Consider the following 20,558-nt stretch of genomic DNA (forward strand, 5'->3'; position numbering starts at 1 on the left):
AGTTCTGCACAGTACTTAATTCAAACATGATATGCCAATATAAATCTACTCCACATAATGTGCTTTTTCAAAGATAAACTTGAAAGTTTTAAATTGTAAATCCTGTAAACCTTTTCTTAACAATTGATACCAGGATCATCTTTTTAGGGGTGATTATGAATAATAAAACAGTGTAACATTAAACCGAAGCACACTCTCAGACAACTAAGCACAAGTCCGAGTTCTGGGAGTGAAGACCATCATGTAAACTCTTTACACATTGTGTACAAACAAAAGGGAAAATATAGCACCAGTTCAGAGTTTCAAACACAGGCGATACAATAAAGAAGACGCCCTTTCAACAAAAAACAGCTTTGAAACCACGATTACCATGATCTACCTTTTTGTGCACATTCTTTTGGATGATGCAGGTAAGTGAGAACAATATTATCCTCAACACAAACAACTACGGGACTCACTTGGTGATTATTGCAGCTCCTTTTTATGATAAAAGTCAGAGACATGATTTCTACTCCACTAACATCCCATAGAGTGAGGGTACAGTATAGCCCTGTCTGCTGCTGTCAGTACAACCCATCAGGACCATCTCAGCTTTGAGCGGGCAGCTGATAGGAGAGGAGGCCTGTTTGTGTGCTCTCCATCTTGAAAACTGGCAGTATAACTTTGTAGGAGAACTGCAGAGGAACGATGGCGCCAGATCAGAGCAGGAAATGTGTCCAAGAAAAAAGAGCATGACTACATTTACAGTCCGGGAGTTTGTTTCATGGAAATATGAAGACTGCAAACTGAGATGAAGCTGAAAGTAGTGAGAAAGAGAAGCAAAATACTCCTGAAGGAAAAAGTGGTGTGATTTTTCCATAATGTAGCCATTTTCCCTTTATGGTCATGATGTGATGGTGCTTTGATTCTCTTATGTTCTCGTCCTCCTCATCACGGAGAGTTTCCAGGGGTGAGATCCTTCTTCACAGGTTGGTTGCTGCCATCCTTGCAGCTGTCGAGGCTACAACCGCTGCGCTTTAAAGCCGCAGAAGAGTGGCTGAGGGGGCTCAGAGGGGTGGGAGAGGAGGGAGAAAGGGAGGGAGTGGGAGTGGTAGGGGAGGAGGAAGATGGGGAGGGAGTAGCAGGGGGAGTCGGGGAGGAGGACTGGCTACTATGCAAGGGCAAAGAGGAGGCTCGCTGCTCTCGTAGGAGGCGGTGATGACGGATGGCGGAGGAGAGGAGCAAGGCTTCAGCGCTCAGGCCGGCAGCTGACAGGCTCGCCAGCAGGGCCTTTGCTTGGCTGGGGGAGGCTGTCAGGGAGGGAAATGACCCATCCTGGGGGTATTTCCTCAGGCCAGAAGAGGGCACTCGGCCTGAGAGAATGCCCGTTTTGATACCAGAGAGGTACGGCTCCATACTGCCGCTGGTGCTGATGGTCCCCAAGGCCTTCAGGGAGAGCAGGGCCACCGGAGACAAGGAAGGGGAGGGGGACATTTTCAGGGATCAAAGGGGAAATCATGAGAGTTAAAGTCTGATAATTGACTGGGCACTGTCCCCTGAAGCACTTTCCCTTCCCATTACAGTCAAACATGCCCGTGCATGCATGCTTGCACACACACAAACTCGCACTCTTCCACTAACACACACAGACTTGGGTTCAGTGTAGATTTTGGAGGGGGAAACTAAAAGGATGTGTGAAGCTCTCCATTCGGGATAACAGGAGGAGGAAGTTGAAGAGGCTGGACACGCACAGGTCGCTTACTGCTGCAGGGTCACACGAACAGTAGGTGGGGTGAGGTTGGCCGCAGGCACAGGTGTCGGAAGAAACATGTAGTGGAGGGGGCGGGGGTGAGGGACAGGAAAACAGAACAAGAGACAAACACAGGAGATTGTTATTCAGGTTGATATCAGCATGTGTGATGCAAGCCGTGAGGCAGGCTGCCATCTACACATGACAACCAAACCACTGAGAAACACAGCCTCTGTCACGGGGTGAAACAAACATACATACAGAGAAATAGAAAATTACACTGTTGATGACCATCTTTAGTTTGATTAATGATGCTCATTCTTATAGACCAGCATCACACTTTCAGTCTCTTCATGTAATGCTGGAAATAGTCAGTAGATGGCACTGCTTCAACAGTATGAAACCTGACACATCCACATGTGTCTCTAGTTTGCAGGTGTGGTGAAATCGAGTGGATCTGTTAGAAGGATTAATTTTATTTGGCTAAAACTTTACCTTTATTCTGCATAATTCTACACTACATTAAAGCTTTATTTATGTTTCATATAAGAAACAACAGAAGTAAAGTTTCGCAGCAGCTGTAAAGTTTTAAGATGTGTTTGTTGAGGGATTATGGGATTATTTCAGAGCAAAGGAGAGCAGGTGTGCTGGTCTGGACTGTTCTGCTGGGAGGCTTTCACCTGCTCTGTTGAAGTTCCAGCATGTGCTGCCAACCGTCCCTGGAGAGCGCGGCTGTTCCTTCTGCTCGAGGAACTCCTCTCAAGCCTGGCCGACACATTTATTCTGCTCTGTGAGTGCTGCAGAGCAGCCGCCCTTCATCTCTGCAAACTGCAAGCTGCCTGCCAAACGACAGCCCCCCAGGAAAGGCCTTCACAACCCCCACATCATGTCCACTACCTTTAACTGGCCTGTTTTACCGCCAGAAGTAATAAGAGGCCAAATGGGAAATGGAAATAGGGTCTTACAGCGTGAAAGTGATTCACATTGTCATGCTCTTCTTAATCTTTGCAAAAGCAAATGGACAGAAATTGTGGCTTTGAACTGTCTGTTTTTATACAGCACATTGATCTGAAGGATCCTCCTGACTGGAATACCTCAGAGTAAGCAGAGCGCAATCAGAAAGGCTGATTTTATCATCCATGATAAACACACAGATTACATCAGATCCAAGACTGACAAAGCAACCTGATGATTTGCACAAAAATATGAAAATAAATACGATTTTTTTTTGCTCCAAGGATCAGGCTTAGTTGGATTACATTATTTGCAGGGGCAGAGCCAGAAGGGTGGCCAAGGGTAGCAAAGGATAACACCTGAAATCTGCCACCGCAGGTGCTACAGCAGAATCCCAAAACTGTGATTGGCTAAACAGTACTTGTTCCCTTGGCAAGCATATTTTTGAATGATGAAACTGGCAACCCACATAAAAATGCATGCCTTCAAAATGTTTAAGTGTCCCTCCAGCTGGTGTTCATGAAAAGTTAATGTGCGGCAGCTGCCTTTCATTCAAACTGTGGGCACATTTTATCACCATACTATTGATAATGCTACTTATGATAAAGGCATCTCTAATTTTCTCTTTTTCCAACTGTTTATTTTGTCTTGTGTTGTGTAATGCCAGAATTCCCCCTTTGAGAGGTCAATAAATCTGATCTAATCTTACCTTCATTAGGTAAAGATTTAGGCTATTGGTCAGTCAAAGACTCAGAACTGGTGTCATCATTCCTTGAGTTTGTATCCTGTTAAAACTGCCCTAGAAATGTCAATCATCCCTTTGCCAGGTGGGAAAACAATGATGGGAGGAGAATGAGGGGATAATTTGGGGTCATGTTTAGGGAATTATGTCAAGGAGAGGTTTAACAAGGAAGAGACACTTTTACCTTCATCTGTTGGCTGAGCAGAGAAATCTGCCAGGGTGGGCATGTCTAGTTGTCAGAGCAATAATATCAGTTACAAATGTGATCAGCAGGTGTGAAATAGGGGGGTGGGGGGTAAAAGTAAGATCAGTGCTGTGGTGGCTCACCTCATACAGTGATACAGTATCTAGCTCAATGATAATATATTTATTCAGACAGATGCTGTGACAATGTGAAGATTGTGCATAGATTTTCAAAATAAGCTGTCAACTTTTCTGTTAAAAGGCAGCAGGACGCTTAATTTAATATTTAAAAGGCTTCAGAAAGATTATGACCATGTCAGTGGTGTGCTAAAAAACATTACTTCAAGTGAATAATGAGCCGACAAAAGTTTTTAATCAGCCTCTAAGGCTGTTCGCAAGTGAGCCAGCCGCCTACATAATGAGATGAGCAGCAGATAATCAGCATGTTTTTCCAGCATATTTGACCCTCAGCTAATACATATACTGAATTTAAAACTATTCTGTTGACTGCTTGTTTTTAATTCTCCATCCATCTGTAGGATAAATTGTTACATCTGTGCAGTTTTCAGTTGACATTTAAGACATCAGGACTCTGACCATGATGGAGTGATTTTAGATGTTCCAGCTTGTGGAAACCAAAAACAGAGCATGGGATAATCTGAATCATGCCACATTAGAGTTTAAATTAAAATAGCCTTTTTTCCAGCTCATGCTGCAGTAGATTGACACTTAAAGTCAATGATGGCTAGTGTTAAAAGAATAGAAAATACAAAAAGTTGTCATAGATCTATAAATAAAAAGAAAAAATTGTTAATTCAAACTGTCATGGATAGCTTTTTCATCCTTTATTATGTCGACATATATTGCAGAGAATTTCCATTTTCATTGAAAAGGCACTTTTCCATCTATTTTTATTTCCTTTTTATCAATGGGTAATTGATCATGTGGATACAACAGGATTTTGATCAGTAAATTTTGACAACAGTGGAATTGTTTTCACACTCTCACCTCCAAGCCTGTCACATGCGGTCTTTCCCTTTGACAACAAGATCAACAATGCAGCCTGAATTAGCCAGCCAGCTCCTGTTGACGTAAAACGCACTTTACAGCAGCTAGAGACTGATGCTGCAAATAAAGGCATCAGTTGTTTTCAGCCTTTTCCACAAGTTAAAGGTTGGCAAAGTTTTTTTTCACATTGGGCTAAGGCACACAAAACTCAATTCAATAAATTCTTCTTGTCAAAATGTTTGTTTACATAATTAGCATGGAAGCACTGCCTTGTGCTGAAAAGTACAATACAGCCAAGCACAAGCTTCGTGTTCAAATGTGGGCCGTATTTTATTTTGTTTCTAGAATTTGCCGTGGGACAATCAAAAATGGAGTGTGGGCCGCATTTTGCCCCCAGGCCACAGTTTGGACACCCCTGGGCTTACGGGTAAAATAAAAGAAAGGCTTCATCTATGACTGAACAATCCTTCATAGAGACCTTTGTAATTTTTCATGACTATTTTAGAACAAATGCTATATGACATGAGGAAATTTGATGTAAAAACAAAGTGTTACCATCTTTTCTTAGGCGATTGTTGGCTTTTTAGCTGACAAGAACAAAATGTTGCTGCAGTTTTCTTAAACATGAGTTTTAGCTCGGCCTCTACACTAACCTCCTCTTTTGAGTTTAATCTGTAATTGTTGTAAACCGCCTACCGCTCAGCACCAACTTTCCATGTACAATACTGTGAAAAATATGTCCCCTCCTTCCTGATTTCTTATTTTTTTGCATACTTGTCAGATTATAATTTTCAGATATCTTACATTTAAGTATGTCTGATGATCTGAAACATTTTAGTGTGAAAATTTGCAAAAGAAAAGGGAAATCAGGAATCTTCACAGAAGCCCTATAACTAACTATACCTTTAGAGAAAACATTTTCAGATACGCAGCCTCTTTTCACCATGACTGTTTTAAACAGTTTGTGGACAAAAAGAGCATGCCATGTGTTAGTGTCACACTGAAATAATAGGAATAATTTTGCTTTCATTTGACAAGAGCAGGCATCAATCTTCACCAAAATTAAAGTGGAAAACAACAAGGGGGATAGCAGGGGTAAATTGCAGAGTACAGGAAGTGTAAGAAGGAAAGACACATAATGCAGAGGAAACGTAAAAGACTTCATGGTTTGAAAAAGAACTTGCCTCTTCATGTTGAATAATCACTGATTGCCAGTGACTCAAGGGGGAGATTATTACTTGGCACTGCAGAGATTACTCCCAATCTTTTCTCAGTCTAAGGCGGCCCAAGCTTCATTACTTCCCCCTTTTCTCCAGCCTCTCCCTCTTTGCCGAAAACATCCTAACTCTGCAATTTTCCAGAATGAACTGGTGTCTGAATTCTGTCATATTCTGTGGGGTTTGTGGGTTTAGGTCCACTTCACTGCTCCTGTTATGTTTTCCACTTATATTGACATTAAGTTTTTCTCAGTGTGCACTGGCATGGTGCAAAACCTTCTTTTGCCTTTACAGGATTGTTATGCTTCAGCAGTCCAATATTCTCTTCTAAAGTGCCATCTAGTATCCTTACACCCAGACAAAAAATATTGTTTATAATGCAAAACATCCTGGGATATTAAAACCCTAAAAATAGTTGAGCCAGCAATCTAGCCACCATTAACCACAAATGCAAAGAAAGAAGTCCAGCAAGTTTGCAAGATTTCTGCACTTAAACCTCACTTAAAGCAAGTTTTTAAAATGTATTATATAACAATATATAACAATCTCTAGATATACATTTTTGTAGGTTTGAGCCACCAGAATATTTTCTCAGTTATACATTTTCAAAATGTATACAGGACTATTAAAGCTCTGTAATGCAAAATTAGATTTATTATTTTAATAAATTGAAGCATAATGACAAGGGATAGCATTAGGCCCAAAGTCCCTTTAAAGTGAGATCCAAAATTTGTGTCTCAAACCACTTATTATGTTGGAATAGGGCTGCTATAAACATCTATAAGTGACTAAATTTTGGATTTATGACCGCTGAAAATTTTTTCACCTCTTTCTTGGCTCGGCTTAATTTGGGCAAGGCAAATATGGGGACCAACAACATCACCAAAAGACACTACAGTTTTTTAAAATCACCAAGCAGGTCATGTCAATACAGTCTTTCTTTTGCTGAGGTCACTTACTTGAGAGTTAACAGCCAACCAAATGCTGTTTTTGCTCATTGTGGGGTAAATTTCCCAGATCTATTAGCCACACAGGCCTTTGGGTCAATAAAAGTATCATAGCAGAAAAATATGTGCCAGAAAACAGTAAACTCAATCCCTTACGTCTGTCTCTCTGCTGAGTCAGGCAGAACCAGATGCAGCAGGAGCAAACATCTTACTGGCTGAAGGTGTGTTTTAATGCTGCGTTTGATTGTACTCGGAACTGGGTCGGAAACTCTGACTTCCGAGGTAAATGCGTTTCATTGCATAAGCTCAGAAAACATGGCTGGCCGCAGTAAGCTGATGTTTGTTTTGATGTTTTTCGAGGATCAAAAATTACTTTTGGGGAAATATATTAGCTACTTGAGGGAGAGAGAGAAAGAGAAACATACGTATGACTTGAACGCATCAGCGAGGGGAATCCTGAATGCATTATTGAACTTATACGGGCATCAAAGCAAGCTGTGCAGATGCCTGTACTGTAGTAACACAAATGCTAAATTAGACGACATAAAAGTAAAAGCTGAGGAGAAAATGACTCTCATGGTGTGCGACGCCATATTGGTACGTCATTCCGACCGACTCGGGCTGCTTGGATCCTACCCGTTCCTGAGTCGGAGTCCCAAGCTCAAGGGCTGTTCTATTGCTCTTTTCTGATTCGGAGGTCGGATTTATCCGAGTTCCGAGTACAATCAAACACAGCATAATCGATATTTCACTTGTCTTTAGTCCTGGATGATTAAAAGAAGCTGGCTTTGTCTGTCTCTCTCCATGCAGCCACAGATCAATCTCTCACTTAGCATTGCAAAGTTAAAGTTTAGTAAAGTATCAGATGATAGATACCATTCTTTGCCTGCCAAGTCTGTCACAATAAAAGCCTCCAATGCTAATCCTTAATGAAGATGTTTTTTGAAAAGAAACATCAGGAAATAGAGCTTTCTCAGCAGCAACTAAACAACAAAAATGTCTTATAAACAGGAAAAAGATATAACTCCACATAATTCAGAAAAGGAGATATTTGTAATTCCTTAAGTGTTAAATACAAAGTGAGAAAATGACACCAACGTATTATCTCTAAACCGTCTGCATCATTGCATCAATGTCATTGTTTCTCTGGTGTCTGGAGACTTGTAACATAGCAGAACAGCAGTCAGATGACTCCTCCATTCAGGCATTTTTGCATTTTTTAAAATTTGAGAGGATCGTATTTCTCATGAGTGGGTGTGGCTTCGACGCATTCAACCGACACGCCTACACCATCCTAGAGCACATACCACTGCCTCATTTTTCATAATTTTGAAGCTTAATTTTATAAACTTAGAGATGTTTGTCATGACTGAAAATGGGCCTGGTGGTTCATAACACAGTGGCCTGTCATACAAAACTTAAATACTGATTTTGTTATCACTTTACAGGGACTTTAAACAAAACTTTGAGCAAAAAAGTGGAGCACGGTAAGGCATGCAGAGATGTATGGAACAAGGAGAGGACTGAGTGGGGATGCAGAGTGATGGTAATGACCAATCCTTACTTGATCTTGACTGTAAAACACAGAAGGACAGTGGAACAGCTGTTATAACTAAGCATCTTTTTTTGTTGGGAACAAGGTCAACAAATTTCTTGGCATAATGTGAGAAAAGTTTGATGATTGATGTACCTCTTTTCTCTCTACGGTTTATTATAACACATAAAAGATCATTATGACCTTGGCCGCATACCCATAGGTTACCAAAACTGATATAGACTGGGAAAGTGCCACACAGTCTGTCTCCACAAACAGTCAAGATCAAGTGTGACTGGCTCCAGCAGTGTTAGGACAATACCTGCTGCTGGCCCTGGACCTTCATGAAGTCGTCCCTTTTGCTGCTTTTGGTCTTGTCTGTGCTGTTCTGCTGCAAGTGCTTCAGTTTAGAGGCAGCAGAGGAGTGTTGAACCTCCCCAATGCCAGAACTGTTCCCTCCCTGAGAAGAGAAAAAAAAAGAAGCGAAGAAGAGTAAATCAGACCGTGGTGACGCAGTATATCTTCCTCCTCTACAGTGCCTTTAGTTAACGCCTTAAACACACATCAAACTGTACAGAGTTTGATTTCGGCAAGCAAGTCTGCCTCCTGAGACCAATGAGGTTTTAAAGATCAGAGCTTGTAGCTGATAAAACCCAACAATCCACTTCACAGAGTTTCAGCAACCATCAGTAGAAAGCGACAAAGACCAGAGTAGGGAAACACAGCATCAAAACCGACGTTGCATAGCCTGCATAGCCTGATCCAAGCGACAGTATGCTTAATGATCTCTCCTGCTGAGTTACTGACTCTAAAATGCACAAAAACAAATACATGTTAAGTCCAGTACTATCAAACTGTGCCTCTTGTGCAAACAGAGATATTAGCTTTAGAGAAAGATTAATTTTTATAGTGTCAAAAAGTCAATGTTTCTTTGCTTTGTTCAAAAGTGGAAGCATTTTCCTTATAAGCCTAATCTTTGATAGTTACTGTGAAAGCAGACTTTAAATACACAATTCGTTTGACACCATCCTTGTTCTCAAATGCTAATTAAAACTGAACTACAATGGTGTTTGGAAGTAGACAGCCTGTCAGTGTGGATTTAGTGCCTAAATGAATGAGTGTTGGACAAGAGTAGGTAGAAGGGTCATGTAGAAAAGATGAACATGGCTGAAGTTGAAGTGATGAAATAATGTGTGAAGACTCTGTAATCCTCAGTGATGCTCTCGGGAACACTCACTGGCTCTACATCAGAGAGCTGAAACTCACCATGACAGTGGGGCTGACAGGGACTGCAGCCCTGCCCTGAGTGGGGGGCTACATTCATAGCAGTAGAAAATGTTACAGAGGTGTGGCGACACCTTACTGTTGTTGACACTGAACAAGGAAACAACAATGCTGAGGAGTTTTGACCAAAGTTCTTAATTATGAAGTAGTTCACGCTCTACTAATATTAAGGTGTTGCATCAGCTGTGATAGCTTCAACACAGTCTTAAGGCTTACCTCGTTGAAGGTAGATGCAAGATTCAAGTTATAGACTTGAATCTTACACCTACCTCCTATGAGGTGTAAAGTCCTCTGTAAAATTTGGCTGGAGAATGACGAGGAGCAGAAGATATTATTGTCAATTTGGTGTCAGCGGTGTGTTCTCAGCAGGGGCGTGGCTAGGGATTTTAGGGCTACAGAAAGAATATTACACAGGACCCCCCGTTAACCAGCTAGCCAAGCAACAAAATGTTTGACAAATATCTATGCATTTTAATGTATTTTTTAACAGTAATTTCCTCATTTATGTGCAATATTTTTACTATGGTTAAATTAAATTTACTTGCATTATTTTGCAGCGCTGAGCTACACTATTTTGACATTTTTAATGGAGGAGCAGTGGCCCCCAGTATTTTGTTTTACTGTATTTGATGCAAATTTCAGTGAGTTGATCAATTCATTTAGTTGCTTTGATTTAACAATGAAACTAATTACTAAGAAAAAATAAATAAAAACACACTTTTCATTCCAGGCTTTTAAAGGACCCCTCCCTACTATGGGCCCGGTTGATCAGTACCCCTTTCCTCCCATGCTACTCCCATATTTCTCAGTGATAAGTAACACTGTTGTTTGCCATGAGTGGAGATAATTTCTGCAAAACACTGTTAAATAATCTCATGTTATCAGCAATTTTACCACTAGATATCAGTATTGTTACTTTATACTGCTATTTTATATCACCTATGCAAAATTCTTTCTTAATTTTAATCCACACTCGGTGCTGTTTGAGGATTAACAGCAGTTAGCATTAGTTATTTTTAGCTGTTGCCTGTTCAGAGACAATTAGACATGACAAGGCAGCACTGGATCAAACATTAGGTTAGGAAATGCTTTTCACTGATTGGTTGAAATAATTGAAAATCTGAGACAAGATTTTGGTGAGTTCAGACATAAAGACCTACTTCAAATCTGCCTTATCTCTGCATGGTGCAACAGAACAATCACACAACCTACTTAAGTTATAACTGAACTAATTTCAACATAGAATTTAGACTGCACCATAACAATAGACAGAGCTCACGTATAGCGAGTGCAAAAGGCTGCAGGTGTGAATAGCCATACTTAGAGCTATACAGGTGTCAACAGCCAGGACTGCTTACACAGACAGGCTCTCACGCTCTCTTTCTCTACTGGCATTAAAACAAGCACCATAAAATAAGCTCAACTCGCTGCCTTTTTGCCTCTATAGCTACATTTACTGTAATTTACACTGAGTGTAACATCTTCATGATTTTTCTCTTCACTTGCATTGCAAACATGTTCATAATATAAATATTTGGCAGGCAACTAAAGCATAGAAATAGTCAGAGGACTGCTGAAGCCCTGTGACGTCACACTAAGTCAGAGTTCTGTGTGGACTAAAACAAGGTGGCATCCTGGTGAGTTCATTCAAACTTTTATTTAAGACTTCTCTTCTTCTAATGGTATCTACTTTTGGGTTAAAAATGGGTTTCTACTCTTATAAAGGTTTGTGAAGTTGCTTTAAATTAAATTTTTTACTTTGAACACACTATTTTTTCCTTAATGATTTTTTCACCTGGAAGTAATGACCCAAATTATAAACCTGCCGGAGTTCTGGAAATACAAAAGCAGAATCTTGGGGCGTGAAATTAAAAGGTGACAGTACATAAAATAGGCTTTAAGGCTGGTTTAAATGCGGCACAACAGCTCTAGCTCTTTGACATGTCACTTTGTTTTACATAATTTCCATCAGGAAGAGAAATGATTTCAACACCAAACAGAAATGAGAAGATGGATTCAGTTTGACAAAGCTGACAAATAAAAGGAGAAAAAAGATAAAAGAAGATAAATTTCACCTCTACTACATTTTTTATTGCTTGTTTGTTGTGACAAATAAGGTAAACTAGCATAGATTTACAGACAGAAAGCAGATGACAGAAGAGATCGATAAAGAAACAATTAACTTGGCAGAGAAGCAGCTCAAGCACTAATCACATAACAGACAGGAAGAGAGGAAGTCTGTTGTCTGTCCCCTCTTAAACATTGATTTTTATAATATTCAGCGGAAAATTTGGTCCGGGAGCAGACATCAGAAGCTCAAAAAGTCCAAACAGTCACCCAGAGAGAAGAAAGACAACAGAGCATGCTACTTCAGAGCAGTAGTCTGCACAACAGGTGGAAGTAATGAACCTGGATCGATGCTGGGCTGAAGGAGGATGGTTTGGGCGGGACAGGTGGCTTCCTGGTCTCTGAGGTCACTCGGTCTGTCATCTGGATGTGAGCTCTCTGAGTGTTTGTCTCTGTGGTTGGATGGCCGCTGATTTCAATCAAAGTGTTCTCCAGCTCACGAATAGTCTCCTCCAAGCTGTCCAGCCTCTTGTAGGTGCTGTGTCGGACATCTCCCCTTGTTTTTCTCTGGCTCTGATTGGATAAACTGTCCACAGAGCTGTCTGATCCAGTGGAGTTAAGACAAGTGTTTACTGAATTGTGTTGTACATCAAGAATTCCTTTCGTGTTGTGTTGAAGTGTCAGCACCCTTTCCCCAGTGTCTACTCCTCTCTTCAGAGCCTCCATCATGGAGCTCTGCCAGCTCAAGTGGAGAGAGGATTTTATTCTGGGTTTGGGCACCGGCTTGTTTGACTCTAAAAGAGAGTACAGCAGCCTGTAAGTGTCCCTCACTGATTTTTCCTCTGTGAGGATCACAAGGAGAGGCCTGTCACTCAGCTGGGTTTCAGAGATTTCCTCAGTCATTGGAGAGATGGTCAGAGTCCGCAGAGATTTACCTGTAGTCCTGGTGTGCTCTTGCACCATAGAGGGAGATACCACTCTCACCTCCAGCTCTGTCAGCAGCACAGCAACTTTCTGTTTTAAGTCCTCATCCTCTTTAAATCGACTCTGCTCTCGTTCTGCCTGAGGAGAGCTCACAAATGATTCTCTTTCTTTTGTTATTTGAGTCCGGGAGATTGTGTAATGTGCAGTCTGATCTTGCGATGGACTTCCTTGTATGGGGTCATTTGCTACATCTCTGACAGGCTCCTCTGAGGCAGTGGGAGACGCTGGCAAGCACTCTGTCAGCACGATGTAGGGGACAGGAGACAAGCGCCTTTCCTACAAATGTGGAGAGTACTTTAGAGTTTAATTTAAACACACTTCACTTGTCTACACCAGAGCATAATAAAACAACTCTAGTTTAGCCCACAGCATAAAAGGATATCTAACATTGTGAATAAAAGGTAATTTTATCGTGCATGTCTGCCTAACTTTCTTGTAAAGTAAGCATAGGCACTAGATGTGCTGCCTGCCTGGCCTGTCACATGCAGCTCCCTGTCAAGTCTAAAACATGAAAGGGGGAGTCAGACAAAAATCCTTGTAAGTCAGACATTATCAGGATTTTTTTTTTCCCTCAATACTTGGGTACTAATTGGCTCTCATACACAAAAGACCAAATGTAATCAAACTGCAAAAAACCCCTCTTCATTTCATTGTGAAGAAATGATGCATAGAACACAAAAAGAATAATCAAGCGTGTTGTCTTTCAGTTCAAAAGAATGTTTAGCTAATTAGCACTGTTATCTAATTTTGTGGAACCTGAATTGATCAATATTCTTAATTTTAACTTCAAGTCAGATGAACTGTGATGTTTACACTAGTGCAAAAATTGCAGAACAACCTCTTACTATAACAACAATTGATTTTTTAGCTTCTCTAAGTACATTGTTTGGGTACAACAAGATTATTTCTTAGCTGACTCATAAAGCTATCATCAAAACAAACAGCTATATTACCAGCAAAAAAGAACACTCTGAATACTAACCATCTGTAAAAATCAAAGGAAATTTTTTAGAAAAAGAACATGAATTAGAATCTGATGTTACAAACTGGACTAGCAAATTTAATGCCGACATCTAGCAATAATATGGCTCTGTGTCAGCCTAAGGTGAGTGTACACAATGTTGTTTTTGCCTCAAAGACTTCACACGCCCATATTATGATAATGCATATCGCTGGCATCAGGCCATAAACTCCAAAATCAACATTTTTCAGGGAATCAAAAAAACATTTTTTAAGTAGTTCATCAATGAATGGTCTTTTTGACACCTTTATTGCCTTAAAAGTGGTTGAAACCCACTGACATGTAAAGAGAAAGGGTGACCAATAGAATTGATCTATGAAAAAAATCATGAAAAATGGAGATACAAGGTTCTGGCCGATGTCAGCGATATTGAAATGGTTTGCAATTTTTCTTTTTTGTGGCTGAAGAAATTTGTGTAAAATTAACACAAAATCAAGTACATCCTAAAATCTATTCCAGCCCCATAGTGCATTTATAATCAGCAAAAAATGGATTACCATAACCTGACTCACCAGATAGACTGTTTTTACATATCCATCATATGGGATGGTCTGTGTTTGGGAAGGGCAGAACCTTTAAAAAAAAATCTATGAGAGTGAATGGACAAATGTTCCATCTGTCTTATTCATTACAGGCCAGTCAGAGTGAAAAAACACATAACGTAGTGGGCACAGCCCCAATGAGTAAGCCATAATTCTATGAAAAAGTATTTGACCATACATTGGCTTTATGAACAGAGCGCAGCTGCCTGGCTCTGTGCCAGAAAAGAGACGAAGTCCCTTTTCTGGCTCAAATCTTCAATGATCCATAGGCTGCTGTGGCTGATATTTTTTGAAAATTTACCTCACAATGAACAAAAAACAGCATTTAACTGACTGTTAACTTTCAGTAAAGGCAGTGACATCAGCTAACAACAGACTGTACTGAGATGAACTGCTCTGTGATTTATATCATAGTGTTAGAGGGGTGGGGTCATTTCCCACTGTGGACTCGTGACATCAACAGCCAACATATTTGTCCCACCCAAATTAAACCAAGCCAGGAAAGAGGCAAAAAAAAAAAAAAAAAAAAAAAGTAAAACAGTCTGAATCCAAAATTCAGTCACATGTAGATCTCAGTGTTTTCACATGTTTACAGCAACCATATTCCAACATATCTCGTGTGTTAAGACAAAAATTTTGGGTTTCACTTTACAGGGTATTTAGGGTCAGCGTTCATGATTCAACTATAAGAAAGAGACCGGGCACAAAAGGCAAAAACCACTGCTAACCTAAAAGAACTAAAAGGCTTGTCTCACATTTGATAAAAAATAACCTTGATGATCCCCAAGACTTTTGGGAAAATATTAACATTGGGATTGTGTTTTTATGTTACCCACTATATTTTAGAAAGTTGCGCTGAAAGTGACTGAAGTGAAATGTCAAAACTAACTACTTAGGCTTTATTGTTACATCAATAGGCCTGGTTGTAACACTTGCCATAAAGGTTAGTTTGAACACAATTAATTTAAGTAGAAAATACTTTTCACACCACTCTAGGTAAGAATGCACAGCTCAACAGACAGCAGCCATCATTGTTCAATACCAGTGGAGTCAGTTGGTGAAACAACCTCATGTTGAAGCTGATCGGGAGGGAAGCAAAAACATCTTTTCTGCCAAGAAAAGCTTTTAGTGTGGTTTTATTGCTCTTCTTTTAGTTTCCTGTTCTGATAAAAACTGCCACTAACGCTACATCCAAGCTAATTGTCTTACCAGCAGCCATTGTTTACTGGCTTGCAGTACAACAAAAACCACACCCATGGCTTACAGCCTTATACTCAAACAATGCTGCACGGGCACAGACATTTCAGACCGAAGCTTTGCTACATGGATCTCATGGATGACAGACATGAAATCTGGCCATCCATGAGGTTTTAAAGGGCTTGTACAACTTGTTTTTGCTATTCTGCATATTCAGAGTAAGGATTAATTATACAAAGCATGGACACATTATCTATTGCTGCTCGATAGTGTCTGCTTTAGGAAGGATTTGAAGGAAAGCATTGACTGGATATTGTGAGAAGGCCTGTCAGTAGCTGGTGGTTTCTGTGTGTGGTAAACAGGTTCAGAGGAAAAAAGACATGAATTTAAAAGGGCAGCAAACCACAGCACCCTGGGTCAGTCAGAGCGTTACCTCTAAGCCTGGGGCCTCACAGGGTAAAAGGTCTGGTCTGCAGGGGGGTACACTTGTCCCGCAGTGAGGGCTAACAGGCAGGGAAAAGGGAGAGGGCAGGGAGGCTCTTTCAAACAGCTGGGGAGGGAAAAGGGAGGTTCAAATGCTGAGGACGAAAACACACAACAGCAACTGAATCATCAAATTCAGCCTCTGTTGATTCTGCTTTCCGTCAAATTCCAGGCACTCATTCTCAAACACAGTCCAAGCAGCCATAAAGGTCCATCTGTCTGACTGTGATCAGTGAGCCCTGGGTGATGATGTGTGTGACTGAGCAGTATGTGATCTTTGAGCTCTCCCAGTGCCACGGGCACAGGGACATATGGCACCTGCTGCTTGAACATGTGGTAATGATGGTGAGTATGGGAATATGAACACGCAAAAACCAGAAGCAGATTGTGGGCGTTACAATAAATGATAAAACAAGAGCAGTTTTCCCCCTCATTGAACAACAGTCCATTGAGAATATAATCAACATAATTCATGACCCATCTCCTACGTTACCTCCAATTCAGCAGCGATTTTCTCCTCCTCACGTTCTTCCTTGTCCCCGGAGGCGAGTGTGGGGGGTGTAGATGCAGGACGTGGGTTTTCAGAGACAGCCCTCCTCAATTTCACATGGGGCTTCTGCACTTCAGTCTCTTCAGATTCAGACTTCTATGAATGCAAACACAAAAAGGCTTCAATCGTATCACACGCCAACCAAAACTAAAGAAGTAATGATTTTCTTTTTGTACTACAAAGTCACATTGATTTATACATGTAAGGAGGGTACTTGTCAGTACATATTAAAACTGTTCTTGTGAATGTTCTCCAACTTACTTTTATACTTTTGCCAGGAATAAGGGGCTCTCCACTGCGGCTGGTTAAGCCTGGAGAGGAGGGGAAACTACGTCTGGGTGGTGGAGGAGGAGGGGACTTGGAGGGTTTCTCTGTGCGATACCGTGGTACTGTCAGCTCATCTGGGAAGAGTTGTGATTCAAGTATCTTGAGAGAGTAATACTACAAAAACATGAAAATTATTCTGCATACATGCTTTAAAGAAATTAAAGACATTGCAATTCTTATGTTTAAAACATATTTAGAACTGAAGTCTTTGACAAGTGCACTATTTTAACTCAGCTTTTACACTTTATTTTAGCTTGGGAACAAGCTAAGAAAATCTGATTACCTTCACGGATTGCAAAACTATTTCCTGAGGGAATGAATGCATTTTGAAAATGTATAGGAAACAAAACTGCTAATCTTGAAAAAAAAAAATTGGCAATGTCAAGAGGCAAAAGTTTCTAATGAAGATTCTGAATAAACACAAGATGGTAAAGATCAAGATCCAAGACCTAAAAATACCAAGCGTAGCTCCCCATTTTCTACCTTAGCTGCCTTAATTTGGTGTCAGATCATGCTTGTGCGTTCTATGCACCCTGCAAAACCTTAGATCCCTGCTTTCTGCTAACCTTGCAAAGCAGATGGATACGCCCGTTTCCTTGTTTTTCACTGGCGAATCCATCTTGCAAAGCTCCCCCCTGGCTCAGATCAGAGGACTCCTTCTCCTTGGGAATCAGGATTAACATTGCTCTACACCAGACTTTTGGGACAGACTGCTTCTCCCAAACTAACTTTAGTAACCGCCACAGAAACCTAACGACATAAGGCATGTTTTTAAAAACCCTGTAGAGGACTCACTTTGGCCCTGTTGCCAAAGAAACCTTTGCATGCCTCACTACATCCTGCACTTCCTTCCACCTTGGTGGTCTATCATCCTAAACTGTGTCTTTCCTGGTGGTGGCATGTCAGGGGGAAGACCTAACTCTCTACTCTTCCCTGGATCTGAATGCATCCTTTTTAAATGCTACTCTACTTCTTGCTTTGATGCTTTATGCTGGCCTCCATTGTCCTGAATAAACAACCCTATATATAAGGTGCTACCCATGTACGCAGGTGGCCCAGGTTTGAATCCGGCCTGGGGGCTTTTACTGCAGGTCTCTCCCCACTCTTGCTACAGTTTCTGACTGTATCCACTGTCCTCCTCTATTTAATAAAGGCATGAAAAGCCCAAAAATAAATCTTTAAAAAATAAATAAATAAATAAAAAGTGCTGTCCTAAACTGCTTCTTCTGCTTCCCCTTCCCATGTAGATGCTCTGCCCCCCCCAAAATGTTACCAGCCTATTTTTTGGCTCCCCTTGCAAAACTCTTTCCTCTCTGAGGCCATTTAACTCTAGACTTCAATTCATAGGTTCTCTTTAACTGACAGGCTTTCCTTAGTATCATCACATCCCTTCCCCTAGGCTATACCCCTCCTCTGCAGTGCCAGAGTTGCTGATATCATGCGAACTGTGGCTTTCTACCTGCCCCTGTACTTCAGCCATCTGACTTCACTGACTTCTCAGGGAGTACTGAACAATGTGAAAACCCCGCACTCCTTTAACCACACACTTCATTTGCCCCTGATGCGTTATAAGGCCTTTAACTGATTCTACTTGCAACTCTTCGTCTTACCAGAGCCACGTCTGTATCCTCCCTCTTTCCCAGAGAGCTTGTGCTGGGGCTTGCTAGCACGGTGCTCTGGGGTTCCTGCCCCAGATTGGGGGTTCTGGGAGGTTGGTGTGTTGGAGGAGGGCTTGATCTGCTTGGCAGCAAAGTCTAAGTCTGGGATAGCTTTCATTAACTCAGCCTGAGTCTCCTCCAACAACCGGTTGATGTCCTGGGCACTGTACTGGGTCAGACTGGCACGCTTCTCCTCCCAATCCCTCTCTGCTGCCTGTGAAGTGAAGAGAGGGATATAATCACTTAATATAACACACAGTCAAGGTGGAGCTTCAGCATTGCTGTGACTTTGTATTGATATCATTCCAACAGAAATATTCCTACCAGTCGGACTTCCACTGATAAAGCTTTGTCAGCAGCAGAGCGGCGATCCAGCTCCTCTAAGGCTTTACCCTTGTGGGGAACAGGAGGATGATTGTCCTTGTGAGGGCCAGATGGGTTCCCATGGCCACGGCTGAGGCTTGAGTGCGGGCTCCAGTTGGACAGGCTGTTTCCTCCAAGGTCGTTGATGGTGAGTGGCGGGCTGGTGGGGATGTCAAAGTCTGAAAACTTTCGCAAGTCATCGTTGTGCTTTGATGAAGGACTAGAGAAGTCTTCCTGCTTCTTCCACACCCCCTCATTTGCTTGTCTGGTAATACATGGAAATGCATTTGTTAGTCATGTCTGAAATGTAACCAAAAATGAACAATGAATAACTTGTGAACAGAAAACAACTGTTGGTGGATACCAAATACATCAAAGACTCTGCACTCCAAAGGGTGAAAACTTTGAGTAATAATGACTGATTCTCAAACACTATCAAAGTAAGAATATAAAATATAAATAATTTGCTCTTCTTATTGGTGTGGCTAATCAAAAAAGAATATGGGGTGCTTTTAAAAACATCTAAGCTATAGGATGGAAAATGCTGAAGGGCATGTTTTTAAAATGCCACAGTCACCATAAAAAAGAATGAATGTTAAATCTTTCAAGGCTGATGATTTTTATTTAAATCAACAATATCTTATCAATTACCTACAATACAGCGCCTGTCAGCCACATTAAAGAAAAAAAGGATAATGATCTGCTGATACAAAAATGAGGCTTAAAAACAATTTCTTAGGTAGAGGTACAAAAAGAAAGACCTTAAATCCATCTAGATTTTCCCACTCTAATTTACCTCAATGAAAGAAGTACCTACACTAAAAGTCTCTTTTACTGTATTTTTTTGCATACAGTGCTGTGAAGAAGTATTTGCGCCCTTCCTGATTTCTTATTTTTCTGCATATTTGTCACACTAAAATTTTTCAGATCATCAAACAAATTTTATTATTATGATATTGAGGGAAAAAAGCCATCCTAACCTAACTGGCTCTATTTGAAAAAGTGAACCTTACAACTGGTTGTGCCACCCTTGGCAGCAACAACTGCAAGCAAGCATTTGCAAAAACTGGCAAGGAGTCTGTCACATCACTGTGGAAGAATTTTGTCCCACTCTTCTTTGCAGAATTATTCTAGTTCAGCCATACTGGAGGGTTTTGGATGGCCAGGATTTTCTGGTTGACAGCAGAATTCATGGTTCCATCAATTAAAGCAAGTCGTCCAGGTCTTGAAGCAACAAAGCAGCCCCAGACCATCACACTACCACCACCATGTTTGACTGTTGGCATGATGTCCTTTTAATAAAATACTGTGTTAGTTTTACACCAGATGTAACGGGACACACACCTTCCAAAAAGTTACAACTTTTGTCTCGTCAATCCACAGTACACTTTCCCAAAAGTCTTGGGTAACATGAAGATGTTTTTGCCAGATGTGAGACAACTCTTTGTTCTTTTTGGTCAGCAGTGGTTTTGGCCTTGGAACTCTCCCACGGATGCCAATTTTGCCCCGTTTTTTTCTTATTGTTGAATCATGAACATGGATCTTAACTGAGTCAAGTGAGGACTGCAGGTCTTTGGATGTTTTGGATTCTTTTGTGACCTCCTGGATGAGTTGTCGATGTATTCTTTGAGTAATTTTTGTAGGTTGGCTACTCCTGGGAAGGTAGTCCAGACTGATAGATGTCAGTGACTTTGTTTCTTATCTGTTCCTGAATTTCTTTAGATGGTGGCATGCCGTGTTGCTTCATGAGATCTTTTAGCCTACTTCA

The 20,558-nt window shown here is 41.0% G+C and overlaps 1 protein-coding gene across 8 annotated transcripts in view; it reads right to left on the reverse strand.

Annotated features, from left to right (window-relative positions):
• Positions 1-1,608: 1,608 nt before the first annotated feature.
• Positions 1,609-20,558, reverse strand: part of si:ch211-278a6.1 (SRC kinase signaling inhibitor 1) — a 159,864-nt gene continuing 140,914 nt past the window's right edge. For 5 of the 8 annotated variants that reach the window (XM_041817241.1, XM_041817240.1, XM_041817239.1 and 2 more), the window contains 8 exons: positions 18,752-19,055; positions 18,380-18,641; positions 16,704-16,843; positions 16,386-16,538; positions 15,843-15,959; positions 12,008-12,925; positions 8,637-8,774; positions 1,609-1,743 (listed from right to left, as the gene is read on the reverse strand). In XM_041817241.1, the coding sequence (XP_041673175.1) occupies positions 1,738-1,743; positions 8,637-8,774; positions 12,008-12,925; positions 15,843-15,959; positions 16,386-16,538; positions 16,704-16,843; positions 18,380-18,641; positions 18,752-19,055 (2,038 nt within the window). In that variant the 3' untranslated portion in view covers positions 1,609-1,737. The remainder of the gene's footprint in view (positions 1,744-8,636; positions 8,775-12,007; positions 12,926-15,842; positions 15,960-16,385; positions 16,539-16,703; positions 16,844-18,379; positions 18,642-18,751; positions 19,056-20,558) is intronic. The other 3 variants (XM_041817238.1, XM_041817243.1, XM_041817244.1) reach the window with 3 other exon arrangements.

The sequence above is a fragment of the Cheilinus undulatus genome, linkage group 21 (genome assembly GCF_018320785.1).
Source record: "Cheilinus undulatus linkage group 21, ASM1832078v1, whole genome shotgun sequence".
NCBI classification, from domain to species: Eukaryota; Metazoa; Chordata; class Actinopteri; order Labriformes; family Labridae; genus Cheilinus; species Cheilinus undulatus.